Source organism: Globicephala melas, chromosome 18 (assembly GCF_963455315.2).
Source record: "Globicephala melas chromosome 18, mGloMel1.2, whole genome shotgun sequence".
Taxonomy (NCBI): Eukaryota; Metazoa; Chordata; class Mammalia; order Artiodactyla; family Delphinidae; genus Globicephala; species Globicephala melas.
The window spans coordinates 17,961,273-17,977,857 of record NC_083331.1 but is presented as its reverse complement, the minus strand read 5'-3'; the positions used below and the strand labels follow the sequence as shown (position 1 = coordinate 17,977,857).

Below are 16,585 nucleotides of genomic sequence, written 5' to 3'. Positions count from 1 at the left end.
TTATACATACACATATAACCACTCCTTTTTAGATTCTCTTCCCACATAGGTCATTACAGAGTGTTGAGTAAAGTTCCCTGTGCTGCACAGGAGTTTCTTTTTAGTTATCATTTAATATATAGTAGTGGCAAAGCACTTAGTTCTGTTGAGACATGTTCTTACTAACATGTTTAAAGAATTGAGGTAATTTCAAAGAGCAATTCAACTAACAGAATAATGCTGACCTCCATCTTGAGCCATAGTCATCATCTGACTCCACTGTCTAATCTTCTTTTTTTTTGCATTTCTTTTCTTTTTTTTTATTTTTTAGATTTTTTTTTTTTTTTTTGCGGTACGTGGGCCTCTCACTGCTGTGGCCTCTCTCGTCGCGGAGCAACAGGCTCCAGACGCGCAGGCCCAGCGGCCCTGGTTCACGGGCCCAGCCGCTCCGCGGCACGTGGGATCCTCCCAGACCGGGGCACGAACCTGCGGCCCCTGCATTGGCAGGCGGACTCTCAACCACTGCGCCACCAGGGAAGCCCCTATTTTTTAGATTTTTATTGGCGTATAGTTGCTTTACAATGTTGTGTTACTTTCTACTGTACAGCAAAGTGAATCAGCTATACATATACATATATCCTCTCCTTTTTGGATTTCCTTCCCATTTAGGTCACCAGAGAGCATTGAGTAGACTTCCCTGTGCTACACAGTAGGTTCTCATTAGTTATCTATTTTATACATAGTATCAATAGTGTATATATGTCAATCCCAATCTCCCAATTCATCCACACCCCCTTTGCCCCCTTGGTATCCATATGTTTGTTCTCTACGCATGTGTCTCTATTTCTGCTTTGTAAATAAGATTGTCTATACCAATCTTTTCATATTCTACATATATGCGTTAATATACAATATTTGTTTTCCTCTTTCTGACTTACTTCACTCTGTATGACAGACTCTAGGTCCATCCACATCCCTACAGATGACCCAATTTCATTCCTTTTTATGGCTGAGTAATATTCCATTGTATGTATGTACCACATCTTCTTTATCCATTCCTCTGTGGATGGACATTTAGGTTGTTTCCATGACCTGGCTATTGTAAACAGTGCTGCAATGAACACTGGGGTGCATGTGTCTTTTTGAATTATGGTTTTCTCTGGATATATACCCAGTAGTAGAATTGCTGCATCACATGATAGTTCTATTTTTAATTTTTTAAGGAACCTCCGTACTATTCTCCACAGTGGCTGTTATCGATTTACATTCCCACCAACAGTGCAATAGGGTTCCCTTTTCTCCACACCCTCTGCAGCAATTATTGTTTGTAGATTTTTTGATGATGCCATTCTGGCTGGTGTGAGGTGATACTTCATTGTAGTTTTGATTTGCATTTCTCTAATAATTAGTGATATTGAGCATCTTTTCATGTGTTTGTTGGCCATCTGTATGTCTTCTTTGGAGAAATGTCTATTTAGCTCTTCTGCCCATTTTTTGACTGGGTTGTTTGTTTTTTTGGTATTGAACTGCATGAGCTGTTTGTATATTTTGGAGATTAATCCTTTGCCAGTTGCTTTGTTTGCAAATATTTTCTCCCATTCTGAAGGTTGTCTTTTGTCTTGTTTATGGTTTCCTTTGCTGTGCAAAAGCTTTTAAGTTTAATTAGGTCCCATTTGTTTACCTAAATGACATCACTGTTTGATATCTGAATGCACCAATCAAATTATGTCCCCAGTTTTCAAGCAACTTTACAAGAGATAATTCAGTAAAAATGCTGATTTTTAACAAAGAGCTAAACCTCTAGCTAACCTAGAAAATGGTAATGGGTAAAGCTGGTTCCGTTCAGGGCTTCTTGTCTACTCTGTCCTCAGGGTCTTCTATAATTACCTCTCCCTTCTTATCTCAAGGGCTTCAAATCTTATTAAGGACGTATTAATGGTTAAGAAGATGGGATTTAGAATCAGATCTGGATTGAAAAATTGGCTCTGTTACTTATTAGCTGTATTTATAACCTTGAGCAATAGTCTTACTCTAAGTTTCAGTTTCCTCATCTGTAAAATGGTAAGGATAATACCTAGTCCTCATAGTATTGTTAGAAGGATTAAATGAAATAACATAAGACGTTGAATGTAATGCCTGGCACACAGCAAACACTCAATAAATGGTATCTATAAAACAGGATGTGAGGCAATGAGTTTAAAGTTTGGGTTAAAAAATAAAAGAAGAATCATTATAATATAGGATAAAAACCAGAGAAGTCATCACCAAATTGTTGATAATGGTTTCTTTGGGAAGGATTACGGTATGCACTCCCTTTCTATATTATAGATTTCTAAAATGTTTGAATTTTTAAAATTTATTTGTATTGAAGTATAGTTGAATTACAATATTGTGTTAAAATGTCTGAATTTTTAAATAATAAACATGTATTACTTTGAATCAGAAAAAATAAAATGTTTTAAAAATATCTACTCTTACACAACATTATAAAGCAATTATACTCCAATAACGATAAAAAAAAGAAAATAAATAAATAAAAATATCTACTCCTCTTCATCCCCAATATCACCACTAAAGTTCTGGCCCTAATTATCCCTTGCTTGGACTCTTCCAAGCTGGAATCTCAGACCCCCAATTCTCCAAGCCATTTTCTATACTGCCACCAGAACTCATCACATCTAGTCCCTGGATGGCTCCATGTTGCCTTTAGAATAAAATTTAGACTCCTTGGTAGGACTGAAAGACTTATGAAAGACTCTTCATAACTTGGTCTTAGCCCTTCCAGCTTTATCCTCATCCCTACTTTCCATTCACACTAGGTTCCAGCTGCATCAGAATTCTTGTCATCCTCCAAACACATTGTGCAATTTGATGCCTCTGTGGCTTTGCATGGGAGGTACCTAATCCTTCTACTCTCTGTGTCTATTTGGAAATTTTCTACTTTAAGACCTGCTTCATTTTTGACATCTCAAGCAGAGGTGATGACTTCTTCATCTGTGCACCCACAGAATAAACTGGTAAAGAAACAACAATGAGTTGTAATGAGTTATCTCTGCTCACTGTAGACTATAACTGCTTGAAGACTGGAAAGCTGGATATTGTTCTGAGAGCACAGATTTTGGAGTCAGACTACTAGAGTTTAAAGTATACCGGCTATGTGACTTTGGACAAGTTACTTAACCTCTCTGGGCTGCAGTATCCTCTTCTATAAAATAGGTATAATAAAAATAACAACAACAAAAACAACAATAACTATCCACAGGACTATTATATAAATACAAAGCAGGGCCTGACATATACTAAGTACTATGTTAACTACTACAATTACTATACTTACTATTATTAGTGCTATTATTATTGTAGACCCCTAATAAATGAACTAATAAGCAGTTTTAGCCTTACAAACTAATCTAATTATTAACTTTTCAGAAGATATGGAAAGACGGTTTATAAAACTTTCCTGATGAATCAGATTTGAGGGAGTTATGCTTAAAATAAACAATTCCTATTTTTCTATTGTGTGCTATAATTACATGAAAATGGAGTCTTAGAAATCTGTATATTGAGAAAGTGTTTTTTTTTTTTTGAGAAAGTGTTTTTTAAATTAAATGACTCAAAATTACTTTTTCCACATATTGAAAATAAATGAAAGCTAAGTTTTTTCTTAAATACAGAAAAAATGACATATAATTATTATAAATTATCCATTATAATAGGATTCCTGGTAAATACAGGTGATTAATGAATAGAAGAGTTCATATTTGAAATATAAGGAAAATTTCTACTTACATCAATTTAATAGTTTGTTCAGAAACTGAGTGATCTTTTGCAACAACTAATTTGTAAAAGAATAGTAGTCATTTGAATTCATCATAAAGTTCACCACCAAATAGGACAGAGACACATTTTCAAATAATTAAAGATAAAATAAAGATATACTGATTATTCATACTCAGTAAATTTTATATGTAATCATAATTGCAAAAGTGCCAATGCCCCACATGTTTTATAGAATCACATATAAATAAATATAATCTAGTAGGAAAAAGTTATTAAAAGAGATTCCAACCTTTATCATTTGTCTCTCAAAATTATTGATTTATAACTTACAGCACCACTTCTCAAACTCCCTTCCCTCCTCTAATTTACTCTGCAGCTACTTTGGAGCCTCCCACTAGTAAACCTCCAAAACCCTCTCCTGATATTAGTGGGTTTTCTCCCTCTGATTCCTTCCTCCTCATCTCTAAGTCTTGTTTGTGCCAGTGGACATAACCTTCTAGCTTAGTCTAATTCCCCTGCCTGGCTTCCTATCACTAGGTTTTTTTCTCAACTCTCTCTACTGAAAAAGGAGAAGGGGTGGGAGAAATATAGGGGACAATTACACATTAATGAATCCTGTGCACATCACAAATAAAAAAGGCTCACTACAGATCTGTAATATGTTCCAGCAGATAAATTATTAATGAATAACAATTAGAATTAGTTGTTTATCTTGTCTCGTTATTTCTAGAAAGGGAAAATAAAGTTATATTCTCCAATATAAGTTGTAATTCTTCACCAACTTAATTTAAAAAATAAATATCCCATTACGCTAAATTTTCACATCTTCCACAAAGCATATATAATGTGTCAATGTATAAAATGTATATATATTCTATCATATATAAAAGGAATGAAAAAATTACCCTACAACCATACTTTATAATTTATTGGATTGCTTTTATCTGAATTCTTAAAGCTTAACAGTAATAATTTTCATGTGTTTATAATTTCCTTGGTAAGAAGACACTAAATTCATATCTTTAGCAGAGCCACTTGTATCTGGTGCAGCTCTTTGACAAAATAAATACAAGGCAGTTGCCATCCCCTGACTGCTATTCAGTGACAGCAGCTACATGAAGGAGATCCTCCAAACAAATAATTCCCACTCCAGGAATGAAGTCCGTGGAGTTGCGTGTATCCTTCACATAACGACCCCATGGTGGAAGATACTGTTTTAGAACATCCACACAACTTCTCTTCCACATCAGCTGACAGGCTCTCCAATATATTTTTAGGACAACACATTTTAGCATTCTCAAGGGATCATTTATTTACAAACTAACTTTAAATGATTATTAATTTATCTTCACTTCCTGAAACACAAATCTGATATTCTTCTTCCCAAACTCTCCAATGACTCCCCATTTCCTACAGGATAATGTCAAATGCTTAGGCTTAACATTTTAGAATCTCCAGAAGGGGGTACAAATTGATCATTCCAGCCTTATCCACCAATGACCAGCTGGGCAGATCATAACCCATTACATTTTGTAGATCTTATCTGAGCTAGAAACAAACACTTCCCTTTATAGTATTATTCTGACACTAGGGTATGGTCTTAATTGTATTTGTTTAAAATTGCACATATATCTCAATGTGAACTGCAGCTCTTAAGAGGGATAGGGATAATAATTTTTTAGACTAGTAGTTACTGAGTACTGAGTACCATGTGCTTGGTGCTATGCTCTGCGAGAACTACCTCAGTAAAGACTCAAAATGACATACTGAAGTAGGTTTTATTATTGTCTTCATATTACAATGAGGAAATCAAGACTTAAGGAAGCTAGGTAACTTACCCAAGGTCTTAGCAAGTAAATAGCAGAACCCTGACTGAACACACAGGTCGGTCTGACAATGCATAGTTTAAGGCATATAATGCAACATTATTTTAGCGCAAAGGTAATATTACAAATTTTATAGATAAGAAAACTGAGGCTTGGAAAAGTGCAGTGACTTGCCCAAAGTCGCAGAGCTAAGAAGTGGAAGAGACAAGAAACAGGAAAAATCAGAGAGCAAAAAAAGAGCTCTTATAAATTAAAAATAGGGTCGCTGAAAGGAGAATTCAGTAGAGTTTATCTTCAATGGAAGATACAATTAAGAACATCTCCTGGGTAAGCTGGGATGAAGTGAGAGAGTGGCATGGACTTACATATACTACCAAATGTAAAATAGATAGCTAGTGAGAAGCAGCCACATAGTACAGGGAAATCAGCCCGGTGCTTCGTGACCACCTAGAGGGGTGGGATAGGGAGGGTGGGAGGGAGACGAAAGAGGGAGGAGATATGGGGATATATATATGTATAGCTGATTCACTTTGTTATAAAGCAGAAACTAACACACCATTGTAAAGCAATTATACTCTAATAAAGATGTTAAAAAAAAAAAGAACATCTTCTGACAAGTAAAACAAAAAGACAAAGAAACAGAAAATAGAAGAGATATGAAATCAACCCCAGAGATTTAACTTTGACTAACAGGAGAACGAGAAAGTGAGAACAGAGAATATAGAAGGGAATAAATTTTCAAAGAAACAGTATGTGGCAGAGAATGTTAACTGTCCACAGAAATCCTTTCTCCTCTTCTTCCTGGGCACTAACTACATTTCTAGGTTTCCTTAAGAATTAAGAGGTCAAGTGACTAAGTGCTCTCAAATGGAATGTGAGTGCGAGTAATGGAAGCCATTTCCAGGCCTGGCTCATAAATTCTCCCAAGTACTTTTGCCTTCTTGTGGGCTGAAATGGCAATCAACAAAGTGATCTTAGGAACCACATGTTGAAGGAACCCCTGCTGACCTAGAACATCTGTTCTTCTCTATTATGTGAGAAATAAATTTATCTTGTAGTTGGCCACTCTATTTTGGGGTCCATTTGTTATAAAGCTTAAGGTTTGTTATAAGTTTAGCCTACCCTAACTAATACATGATACAAGTATATTTCCCTTTCCAGAACTGAAAGACTTAACTCTCAGTAAAAACAATATTTTGTACTAAAAAACAAAGTAATTATAGTACACTACTTTGTTCAACAATGAATAATAATTACATAGCTATAATAATATAAATGTGACTAATAAAATTAAAAATTGTGATAAAGTATATTGGGAGGGTTAAGAGAAGGAAAATGGAGTAACAGTGGTGGTGGAAATACTAAATTGTCATCTAGTCTATGAGAAAGTTAAAAGATATTTTTTAAAATTGGTAAATCAGAAGTTAGTAAAAGCCCATTATTGATAATATAGAGGTAAATACCAGATGAACAAATAAAAAAGATGAAAGTGGTTGTCTTTGGGCAATGGGACTGAGGAATAGAGAAGGAAGAGACAAAGAGCTGATGTTTGTTGATATTTCTGATTTTTAAACTATGTGGTATGTATTATTTTGATACAATAAAATGTTTTAAAATGTACAAGAAAGGATTCGGGAATTGAACACAGACGAAATGGACTAGAAGAGCATGCTAGATTCAAGATGGTAAAGTAGAAAGATAGAGAAGGGGAGACAAAAGATAGTCTGCTATCCCCAAGCCTTTCTACATCCATATTTCTGGTTTTAGGAGTTGGAGCAGCCTCAGAATGCCCAAGAAACATTTGTAAATGAGTATACATAAAAAGTAATAATCAGGAATTCTATTATCTGACCTGACTTTAGTTTTTTGGCTGCCCTGTGGTCCCATATACATACAGTGATATTTATTCTATCCTCACGTGAAGCATGTCACCATAGTAGATGCTAGCCATTGAAAGGATATCGTGTGTGTGTGTGTGTGTGTGTGTATTTGTGTAATGAGGGGATTCAGTCTTATGCAAAGAGGCTAAGTGGGCAGCTAGAAAAAGGGCAGATTGGAAAGCACAAGCAATAATGTAATAGGAAGAGAGAACAGGAAAGTGGAGGAAAGAGAGGCAGTAAGTGGAAGGGAATTTATTTAAAAAGGATTTTGCTGCAGCCTGACTAATCCCAGAGACATAGATTTGGAGGGCTAACTTCAAGCATGGCAAATATGAATCCAAAAGGGATCGTTTTCTCAAATGAGGCTAATGCTATATATTACTTTTAACAACTTTTCTAAACTCAAACCTACTTTAAAGGAAAGCATGCACCTACCCTTTGAGGAGCATAAATAGGATATGAGGATGAGCACTAATGTACTCCACAGTAGGACTCCGAGTGCCTATCTGTCGTCTCAGGATGTTGTTAAATATCTGGGTCACATCTTTTTTCCCCTGTTAAAGAAACAACGAACCATTAAGTTGTATACTTTAAATGGGTGAATTGCATGGCATGTGAATTATTTCAAAAGCTGTTTATACACACACACACACACATTCCATTTAATATGACATAGTATTTTCCCACCTGAGATTGTGAATTCTTTGACTTAATTTGTCTAATGATAGGTACAAAATATATAAACAACCAAAAAAATCAAGATCAAATAAAATCAATGCCCTACACATATAGTAAGCATTTCAAACTGTTAAATGCATGAAGTACAGTCAAAGCTTGTGTCTCAAGGCTTTCTGATTTCTCATTTTTATAGTAATAAAACCAAAGGTTAAGGACCACTTTTTAATGAGGGCCAGGGAACAGAAAAGGATATTTAGGGAATGGAAATTTTCAAAAACTTAGGACCATAAAATGGCTTATTGAGAAGCTGATCCTGGAGTGCTTATTTTGCTTATTTTTTATAAAACGTAGCTTATTTTTTTTAAACGTAGCAATCTCTAATAATCATTAGAGATTAAATTAGAGATGGACTAGAAGAGCATGCTAGATTCAAGATGGTAAAGTAGAAAGATAGAGAAGGGGAGACAAAAGATAGTCTGCTATCCCCAAGCCTAGAGATTAAATTATCACAGTAGGAAGTTTTCTACCTTTTTTTTTTTAAACATCTTTATTGGAGTATAATTGCTTTTCAATGTTGTGTTAGTTTCTGCTGTATAACAAGGTGAATCAGCTATACATATACATATACCCCCATATCCCCTCCCTCTTGCATCTCCCTCCCATCCTCCCTAGGAAGTTTTCTGCTTCTTTGAGCTGCTTTCTAATTCAAACTGAACAGTTGACTTTGCATCCAGCCTATTTTCACAAGGCACACCTGCCTTTAAAATGAATGCATCAACTCTTACATGCAATACGTTTTCATCCTTTGATCTCTTATCACATTGTGTTTCAAAACATCAAAGAGTGTAAAGCTGTGTCTTGAATAGTGCCCAAACATCAAAAAACACAGCTCTGAGTTTGATCCTGAGCCCACAAATCAGAAACTTTGCAATCTCAGCCATAACTCTTTTTTTTTTTACCTCATTAGAATATGCTGAAGTATTTTTTTTCATCAGCAATTTTAAGGCTTAAAGGATTAGACAAAAATTTATGGCTATAAAGTAATGAGATTTTCTTTCAAACAATTTTAACCCAAAGGTCTGTCTTCTAACTAGCCGTTATTCACGTAACAGCAGGATCCTCCAATACTTTCCTCACCCCAATGGACCACTTTCCTCTTGATTCCTGAAGAAGAAAATGGGTTTGCCACACAGATTCCTGAGTCAGTCTCTGCTACCCAATCTAAAGCCAAGCCTTGGGCCACCATCACTGTTATCAGCTCTGGATTTCAAATCCCTGCTCCTAGCTCCTCTCAGCCCTTGTTCATTGTCTTAACTTCTACAACTAGTTATTTTCTCAGCTAGTTATTTTATATACTGTTTATCCAAGTACAGAAAACCACCTCTTCTCCTTCATTTGACATATACTATTAGTACATAGTTCTTTTATCAAGGGTTTAAGGGTAACAAAGGGTAATTATAGCACAGTGCAGAAACAACTTCAAATTGAATCCTACACATCATAATTAAAGATTATTAAAGATTCCTCAGCATTCCTGATCATCTTTTTCCTTAAGCCCCTTCCTCTGTCATGGCTCTGGAGCCTTCTCTCTCCCTTGCTCCAGACCCTTCTCCTATCTCTCTTCTATTTCCTACTCCTATCAAATTTAGCCAAAGAGACGGCATTTCTCAAATTTCTGTTATTTTACTCTGCAAAGGGAATCTAAGCTCTTTTCTTTCAGTCTTTTTCCTTCCAAACATTGCCTAGAGACCTCACCTTTCACAACTAACAAAAAAGCCCATGTAGGTGTCTTCTAAACAAATGTTCTTTTTTTTTTTCTGTAAGGAATGCTCCATCCTTTTAGGTTATCTGGCAAAAGCTGCAGCCCTTCCGTAAAGTAATAATTTTCCTTTCCTGTTATAAAAATATAACAAAGATTTTACAGTCAAATGACTGTTACACTCTTCAAAGAAGCCCCAGGAGAGGCTACTCACTTACTGAAGTATTATCGTTATTCCTGAATTATGCTCTACACATTTACTAATTCTTTAAGAAAAGTGGCTTACTGCTGTGCTTCGGGACGTCTTCCTTTGCTCCAATTCCCTTACCTCTGCTTCTATTTCTCACTCTCATACCTACATTGATTCATTCATCCAACCAATGGATATGGAACTAGGCATGGGAAATGCAGTCCTAGTACTCAAGATACTCTCAATCCAGAACGAGCTGTACCAGGGCTACCTAAGAACCAAGAGATGAGGAGGGTGGGGTTCTGTGTGATTAGACGGAGTTTTATCAAATGGTCACTAGTTTATATGGATACTTTAAGCTTGAGAAGGAAAGTTGCTGCCTGTGGGCTGATCATTCATGCTTCCAGTCCATAGAAATACACAAAACATTTCTGCAAGTGGGCTCATAATGCTAGTAATGGTGCATCCTTCCTGAAAATACTATGAGTATATAGTTGGTGGAATGCTTAAAACTGAACCATTTTCAATTTTAACTGTTTTTCATTCATTCATTCAACCGAGAGTATTTATAAGTATTTATTTGCTATGGGTTTGATTGAGGAGGACAGCTTCACCTACTGAATATCACATTCATTTATAACTATGTTCTAGGCATCAACTAAATGAACAAAGTCAAGAACCATCTGGTCAATTATTCCTCAATAAAGCTGAAAAAAAGAACTATCTGCAATTATCATGATAATAGACCTTCATAATGATAGTGTTGAGTCATCAGTAAAAAATGATTACATCTAGTATATAATTTTGGAGGAGAGGCAAGTATACAATGCATGTTATAAAGAAAATGTAAAGTAATCCACAAAAGTAATCTACTTAACTTTCTTCATTTGAAGAGTTAATCTTTAGCTATATGGAAAATGCACATATTCAGAAAGATAATTTTTTCCCCAAGGATTCCAGAGAATAAAAGTTTACTCTACTTGATAATGTATAAGTCAATTTTTAGGCAATTGAATGTCTTAATCCCCAAATAATTTTTAAGTAAACTTCTCTATATTTATTTCTAGTATACCATGTAAAATAAGGGAAATTTGCATAAGTGTTTCTTACTGTTCCTCTTTTGTTTTCTAAGCCAAAGCTGCACAAAATTGTGAGGCACCCTAAGTTTTTCTCTGGTCTACTCCCACCTCCCCAATTCTTGGAGAGCACTTTGAACCTATGCTATTCTGTGGTCGCTCAAGGCTTCTCCAGGTCACTGGACCTGACGACATCTCATCCCTGACTCATTCTTCAAAACGTAACCAACCTTGGTCATATTCCTTCCAGCATCCCATTGCAAATTAAGCTAATCTCATAAACTAACTCAAGCTAACATATTAATTAGTGATGATAATAGCTTAATACATTGCTGCTTTCAGGGAAATGTGCAAAACAAGGGGAGATTTATAGAAATATAATACTGTATTCCAAGAGCAGGGAGTTTCCCAGTTATGGTCACTCACCAACTAAATTTAAAACTAAAATAATAAACACAGAAACAAACATCAAAGGTTATAACAAAAATAAACCAGCTTACATTTAACTTAAGTTTGAGAAAGAGAGAAGATGAAAATATACTATCTGACATCTGTATATATCTGCACATGTATTTAGTGTTCTTCCATAACATGTATATGTATATATATTTTACTTTGTTTAATATTTAAAAACAATGATATAAGTTCATATTATTCCTATTTTATAGATGAGAAGGTTTAGTCTCAAAGAGGTTATGATACTAACTATCAAATGGCAGAGCAGGGACTCTATAAACATTCCTAAATCCAAGTCAAGTGTTTTTCCACTATGCACAGCTCCTACAAATGTCCATAATACCTCATTTTAAACTAAATTTAAAAAACATGAAAGTATATAAACACAATGATAAAACTACACTTTAATTCCACATATGCCAGGTTTAAAAAGGAAATAGGGAGTAAGATGGGGAGGGAGAGTGACAAGCCAGGCAAGAGGAAAAGTAGGAGATTATTGAGCAGAAAATGTCAAGGTTAGAGAAACAGGTAAGAGAGGGAAGGAAAGAAAAAAACAGGTGTTTCTGAAAGGAAGGCTGAGTTGAAGTCTGGGCCCTGAGAGGCCCTCAGTCAGTGTAGTTTCTAGTCAACACACTTGACTTCACTGTCCAGAGCAGTCTTGCCCTGCATTCCTCCTCCTCTGCTCCAGTCGGCCAAAATCTTCCCCTATCTAAGCCATCCAGAGAGCTGTGGGCTAGTATTTCCACAGATCCCCAGAGCCCTGACCTTATCTTGGTCTAATCACTGTAATGAGTTTCTTTTAACTTCCTTGGTGACAAAACACAAAGCAATTTACTTCAGAAATCTCCATTCTCTTCTATCTTTGAGAATTAATGGAGATCCAAGCACTTACCTGAGAGTATCAAAAGCCTGATAGTGGTAACAAAACAGCAAACAAATCAAAACCAAGACTTCCATCATTGAAATGTGCCTTACGTATATATATTTCATTGAAGAACCACTGATGATAAAATGCTTACACATATTCACCACTTATGTTTCTAGGTGTTGTTTTATTTATTATTTAGGCAATTAGGTATAATTGCTTTCAAAATGAGATAAATATCCTATATTAGTAGCATTTAACAAACTTCTTAAATCATTGGTATAAATATTTCAATTAAAGAAACAGGTCTGGAGAAAATAAGTTTGAATCTCAGCTTAGGCTCTTAGTAACTGAGTGACTTAGGGGAAATTACTTAATATCTTTGAACTTTAGGGTCTTTACCTGTAAAACAAGACTAATAATATAGTACCAATCATATATAGGTTGCTTTCAGAATTAAATGAGATGAGTGCTTGGAAACTGTACAACATGCAGTAAGCACTCAACAAATGTTATCTATTATTATTATTATTATTGACCAGTAAGTTTCTTACTTAGCTGCATAAAACTTAATTCCAGTATACCTTTTGCTTTTTTAAAAAAACGATTAAGATGATTTTAGAACTTTCAGGGGAAAATGGGATTTTAAATAATATATAAACAGTAATAATAAAAAATTACAGTCAAATATTGGTATGTATATAAAAATTGAAAAGCAGAATTGTCATCCTTTTGCAGATAGTTTACCTCAAAGTCTATCAGCTGTAGGTCGGCTATCAGTGTCACCAGCAGCCCACTATTGTAGAGTTCTTGTGCTAGCTGAGCCACAGCTTCTGTTGGGGGTTCCTTGTCACTTGTCCCACACAGAATTTCTTTCATTGCTTGCAGTGATTTCGACACTTCTTCTGAAGCCTAGTGACCAAAAAGTATGCTAATAGTTGAGTAATAAAAAATTTCAAGTTATAAACAAACAAACAAAAACCACTTATTGAGCCCTGCTTATTTATGATTAAAGAACTGTGTACAGTTACAAACAAAAACCATTCAGTAGGCACTGTGTTTTTTATTTCAGAAAATGTTACTAAAGTTAATTTATAAAAGAGAGATCTTCAGTATTTCTACTTAGTTAGAATAATTGAAATGATCTTCCTTTATTTAAAAAAAATTTTTTTTAATTAAAAAAGTGTTTTTACTTTTTGGCTGCACTGTGCAGCACGTGGGATCTTAGTTCCCTGACCAGGGATCGAACCCACACCCCCTGCAGTGGAAGTGTGCAGTCTTAACCACTGGACTGCTAGGCAAGCCCCCATGAACTTCCTTAAATCATACTCATACTGAACTTTACTAGTAATTAATTACAAATTTAATTTATAAATTAAATTCAGTCCATTTTGAAGACTTATCAGTAGCTAGTAGTCTTTATTTAAATCATTTGTTAATGTTTTTCAACAAATCCCTATTATTCTGTTTTTTTAATGGAGTAGGTACAAAATCATACATTGTCAAAACCCATAACCTTTGTCAATCCACTGATCCCTCACACATAATCATTATCTTTTTGTTATCTATGAAACTTAAAAAAAAGAAGCAAAAGATCTCACATTTTTTTAAATGGCCTCATATTTTATATGTTTTTATTAAAAACATATAATTTTGCTTTTATTAATTCTTAAAAAAATTATAATTAATTTATTTTATTTTAGGCTGTGTTGGCTCTTTGTTGCTGTGCGCGGGCTTTTCTCTAGTTGCGGTGAGCGGGGGCTACTCTTCGCTGTGGTGCACGGGCTTCTCATTGTGGTAGCTTCTCTTTTTGCGGAGCACGGGCTCCAGGCGCGCAGGCTTCAGTAGTTGTGGCTCTCGGGCTCTAGAGTGCAGGCTCAGTAGTTGTGGCGCACGGGCTCAGTTGCTCTGAGGCATGTGGGATCTTCCCAGACCAGGGCTCGAACCCATGTCCCCTGCATTGGCAGGCAGATTCTTAGTCACTGTGCCACCAGGGAAGCCCTCATTGCATTTTAAAGAATAATAGGAGAATACATAGAGGTAGAAAGTACATTAGTGAGTATTAGGGCTTGGGTAAGGGAGAAGGAGGTGCTGAAAATGTTCTGAAATTAGATAGTGGTGATGGTCACACAACCTTGTGAATAAACTAATAACCACTGAATTGTACACTTTAAAATGGTGGATTATATGGTATCTTAATTACACTCAATAGAAAATTTTTTTAAAAACAGGTGAAGATAAATAAATAAATAAATAAATAAATAAATAAATAAATAAATAAATAAAGCAAGGGCTGCCCTGGTGGCACAGTGGTTGAGAGTCCGTCTGCCGATGCAGGGGATGCGGGTTCGTGCCCCAGTCCGGGAAGATCCCACATGCTGCGGAGCGGCTGGGCCCCTGAGCCATGGCCGCTGGGCCTGTGCGTCTGAAGCCTGTGCCCCGCAAGGGGAGAGGCCGCAACAGTGAGAGGCCCGCGTACCGCAAAATAAATAAATAAAGCAAGCAAGGAAGCATGGGATACCAAAAAAAAAAAAAAAAAACAGGTGAAGAAAAAAAACAGGCCAATTAGTTAACAATTTGCTGACTGTTTTTAAAGAAATATAGTTTTATTACTTTCAAGTATTGTATTCTAATCATTATAATTGAAGAAGGAAATGAGGAGAATAAGGCAAAATAATAAAAGTAACTCATAGTAGCATGACACTACTTAAAAAATTAGTTTCCAGATACATTTTATGATATTGCTAAAGCAATCTTTAATTTATTAAAGGTTGGAAGTTCCTTAAATTGCGACATATATCCACAGAAGATTACTTTAAACATATATAGAGTTAAGAATAATTATAAAGCAAACACCAGTGTGACCATAAGAGAGGTCAAGAAATAGAACATTTTTAGCATCCCAGACGTCACTTGAATGCCGCCTTTTCAGTCGGAAGTAAATACTTTTATGTTTTTGATGACAATCATTTATTTACTTTTCTTTATAGTTTTCTCACCTATGTTTGTATCCCAAAACAACATAGTTTAGTTCTGCTGATTTGGAATAGTACCTGTACCCTCTTATGATTTGCTTCTTTCACTCAACACTATATTTGGGAGGTTCATCCTTGCCGCCGCATGTAGCAGCAGTTCTTTAACATTCATTGCTCTGTAGTATTCCATCAATGGCTGGACCACAACTTCTCACTTCTACTGTTGATGGACATCAGGGTTGTTTCCACTGAGGGGTTACTATGAACAACAATGCTACGAACATTCTTGACATGCATCCTGGTGCATATTTGCAAGAACATCTCTAGAGTTTATACTAGGAGGGGAACTGCAGGGTCTTAGAACATGTATATCTTCATATTTAACAGATAATATACTTAACTCATTTCCAAACACCAATTTATACTTTATCACTCATAGTGAATGAAAGTTCTTATTGCTCTCCACACTTGTCAACATTTAATAGCATCAGACATTTTTCATTTTTGACAAGATAGTAGGAATGTAATACGAATTTACTGTTGTTCTAATTGGACTTTTCCTGATCACTAATGAAAATTAGTGTCTTTTTATGTCTTTTCCTTTTTCCTCTCTTTTGTTATTTAGATTCACTCTTAATATGAAGGTCATTTCTTCATTCTATTGAGCCAATATTTTGCTCAATATTACAAAGTACACTAGAAATAAAAATATATTTCTACATTCCTTACAAGATGTAGGATAAAAAATACATTTCTACATCATTACAAGAATACAATATTGTATCATTCACTGGGACAGAAAGATACCATTAACTCAAGGGTATTTATTTTACAGATATCTTGAATCTTGCCATAAACTAGTCCCTTTAGAGACAAATTATATATGTAGGATTCAATGTCCCTTTGAAGGAATAACTGAATTACTAAAAACCCCTTCCTCTGAGGAAGCCCTTCTTGGTAGGACTTTAAAACAATGTTAAAATGAGGCTGCACTGGGAATTCCCTGGCAGTCCAGTGGTTAGGACTCCGCATTTCCACTGCAGGGGGCGCGGGTTCAATCCCTAGTCAGAGAACTAAGATCCCACATGCTGCGTGGTGCGCCAAAAAAAAAAAAAAGAGGC

At 35.5% G+C, this 16,585-nt stretch overlaps 1 protein-coding gene across 4 annotated transcripts in view; it reads right to left on the bottom strand.

Moving 5' to 3' along the window:
• CAB39L (calcium binding protein 39 like) overlaps positions 1 to 16,585 on the bottom strand; it is a 100,447-nt gene that overhangs the window by 30,316 nt on the left and 53,546 nt on the right. For all 4 annotated transcript variants that reach the window (XM_030882319.2, XM_030882323.2, XM_030882320.2 and 1 more), the window contains 2 exons: positions 13,237 to 13,401; positions 7,901 to 8,019 (listed from right to left, as the gene is read on the bottom strand). In XM_030882319.2, coding sequence (XP_030738179.1) covers positions 7,901 to 8,019; positions 13,237 to 13,401 — 284 coding nt within the window. The remainder of the gene's footprint in view (positions 1 to 7,900; positions 8,020 to 13,236; positions 13,402 to 16,585) is intronic.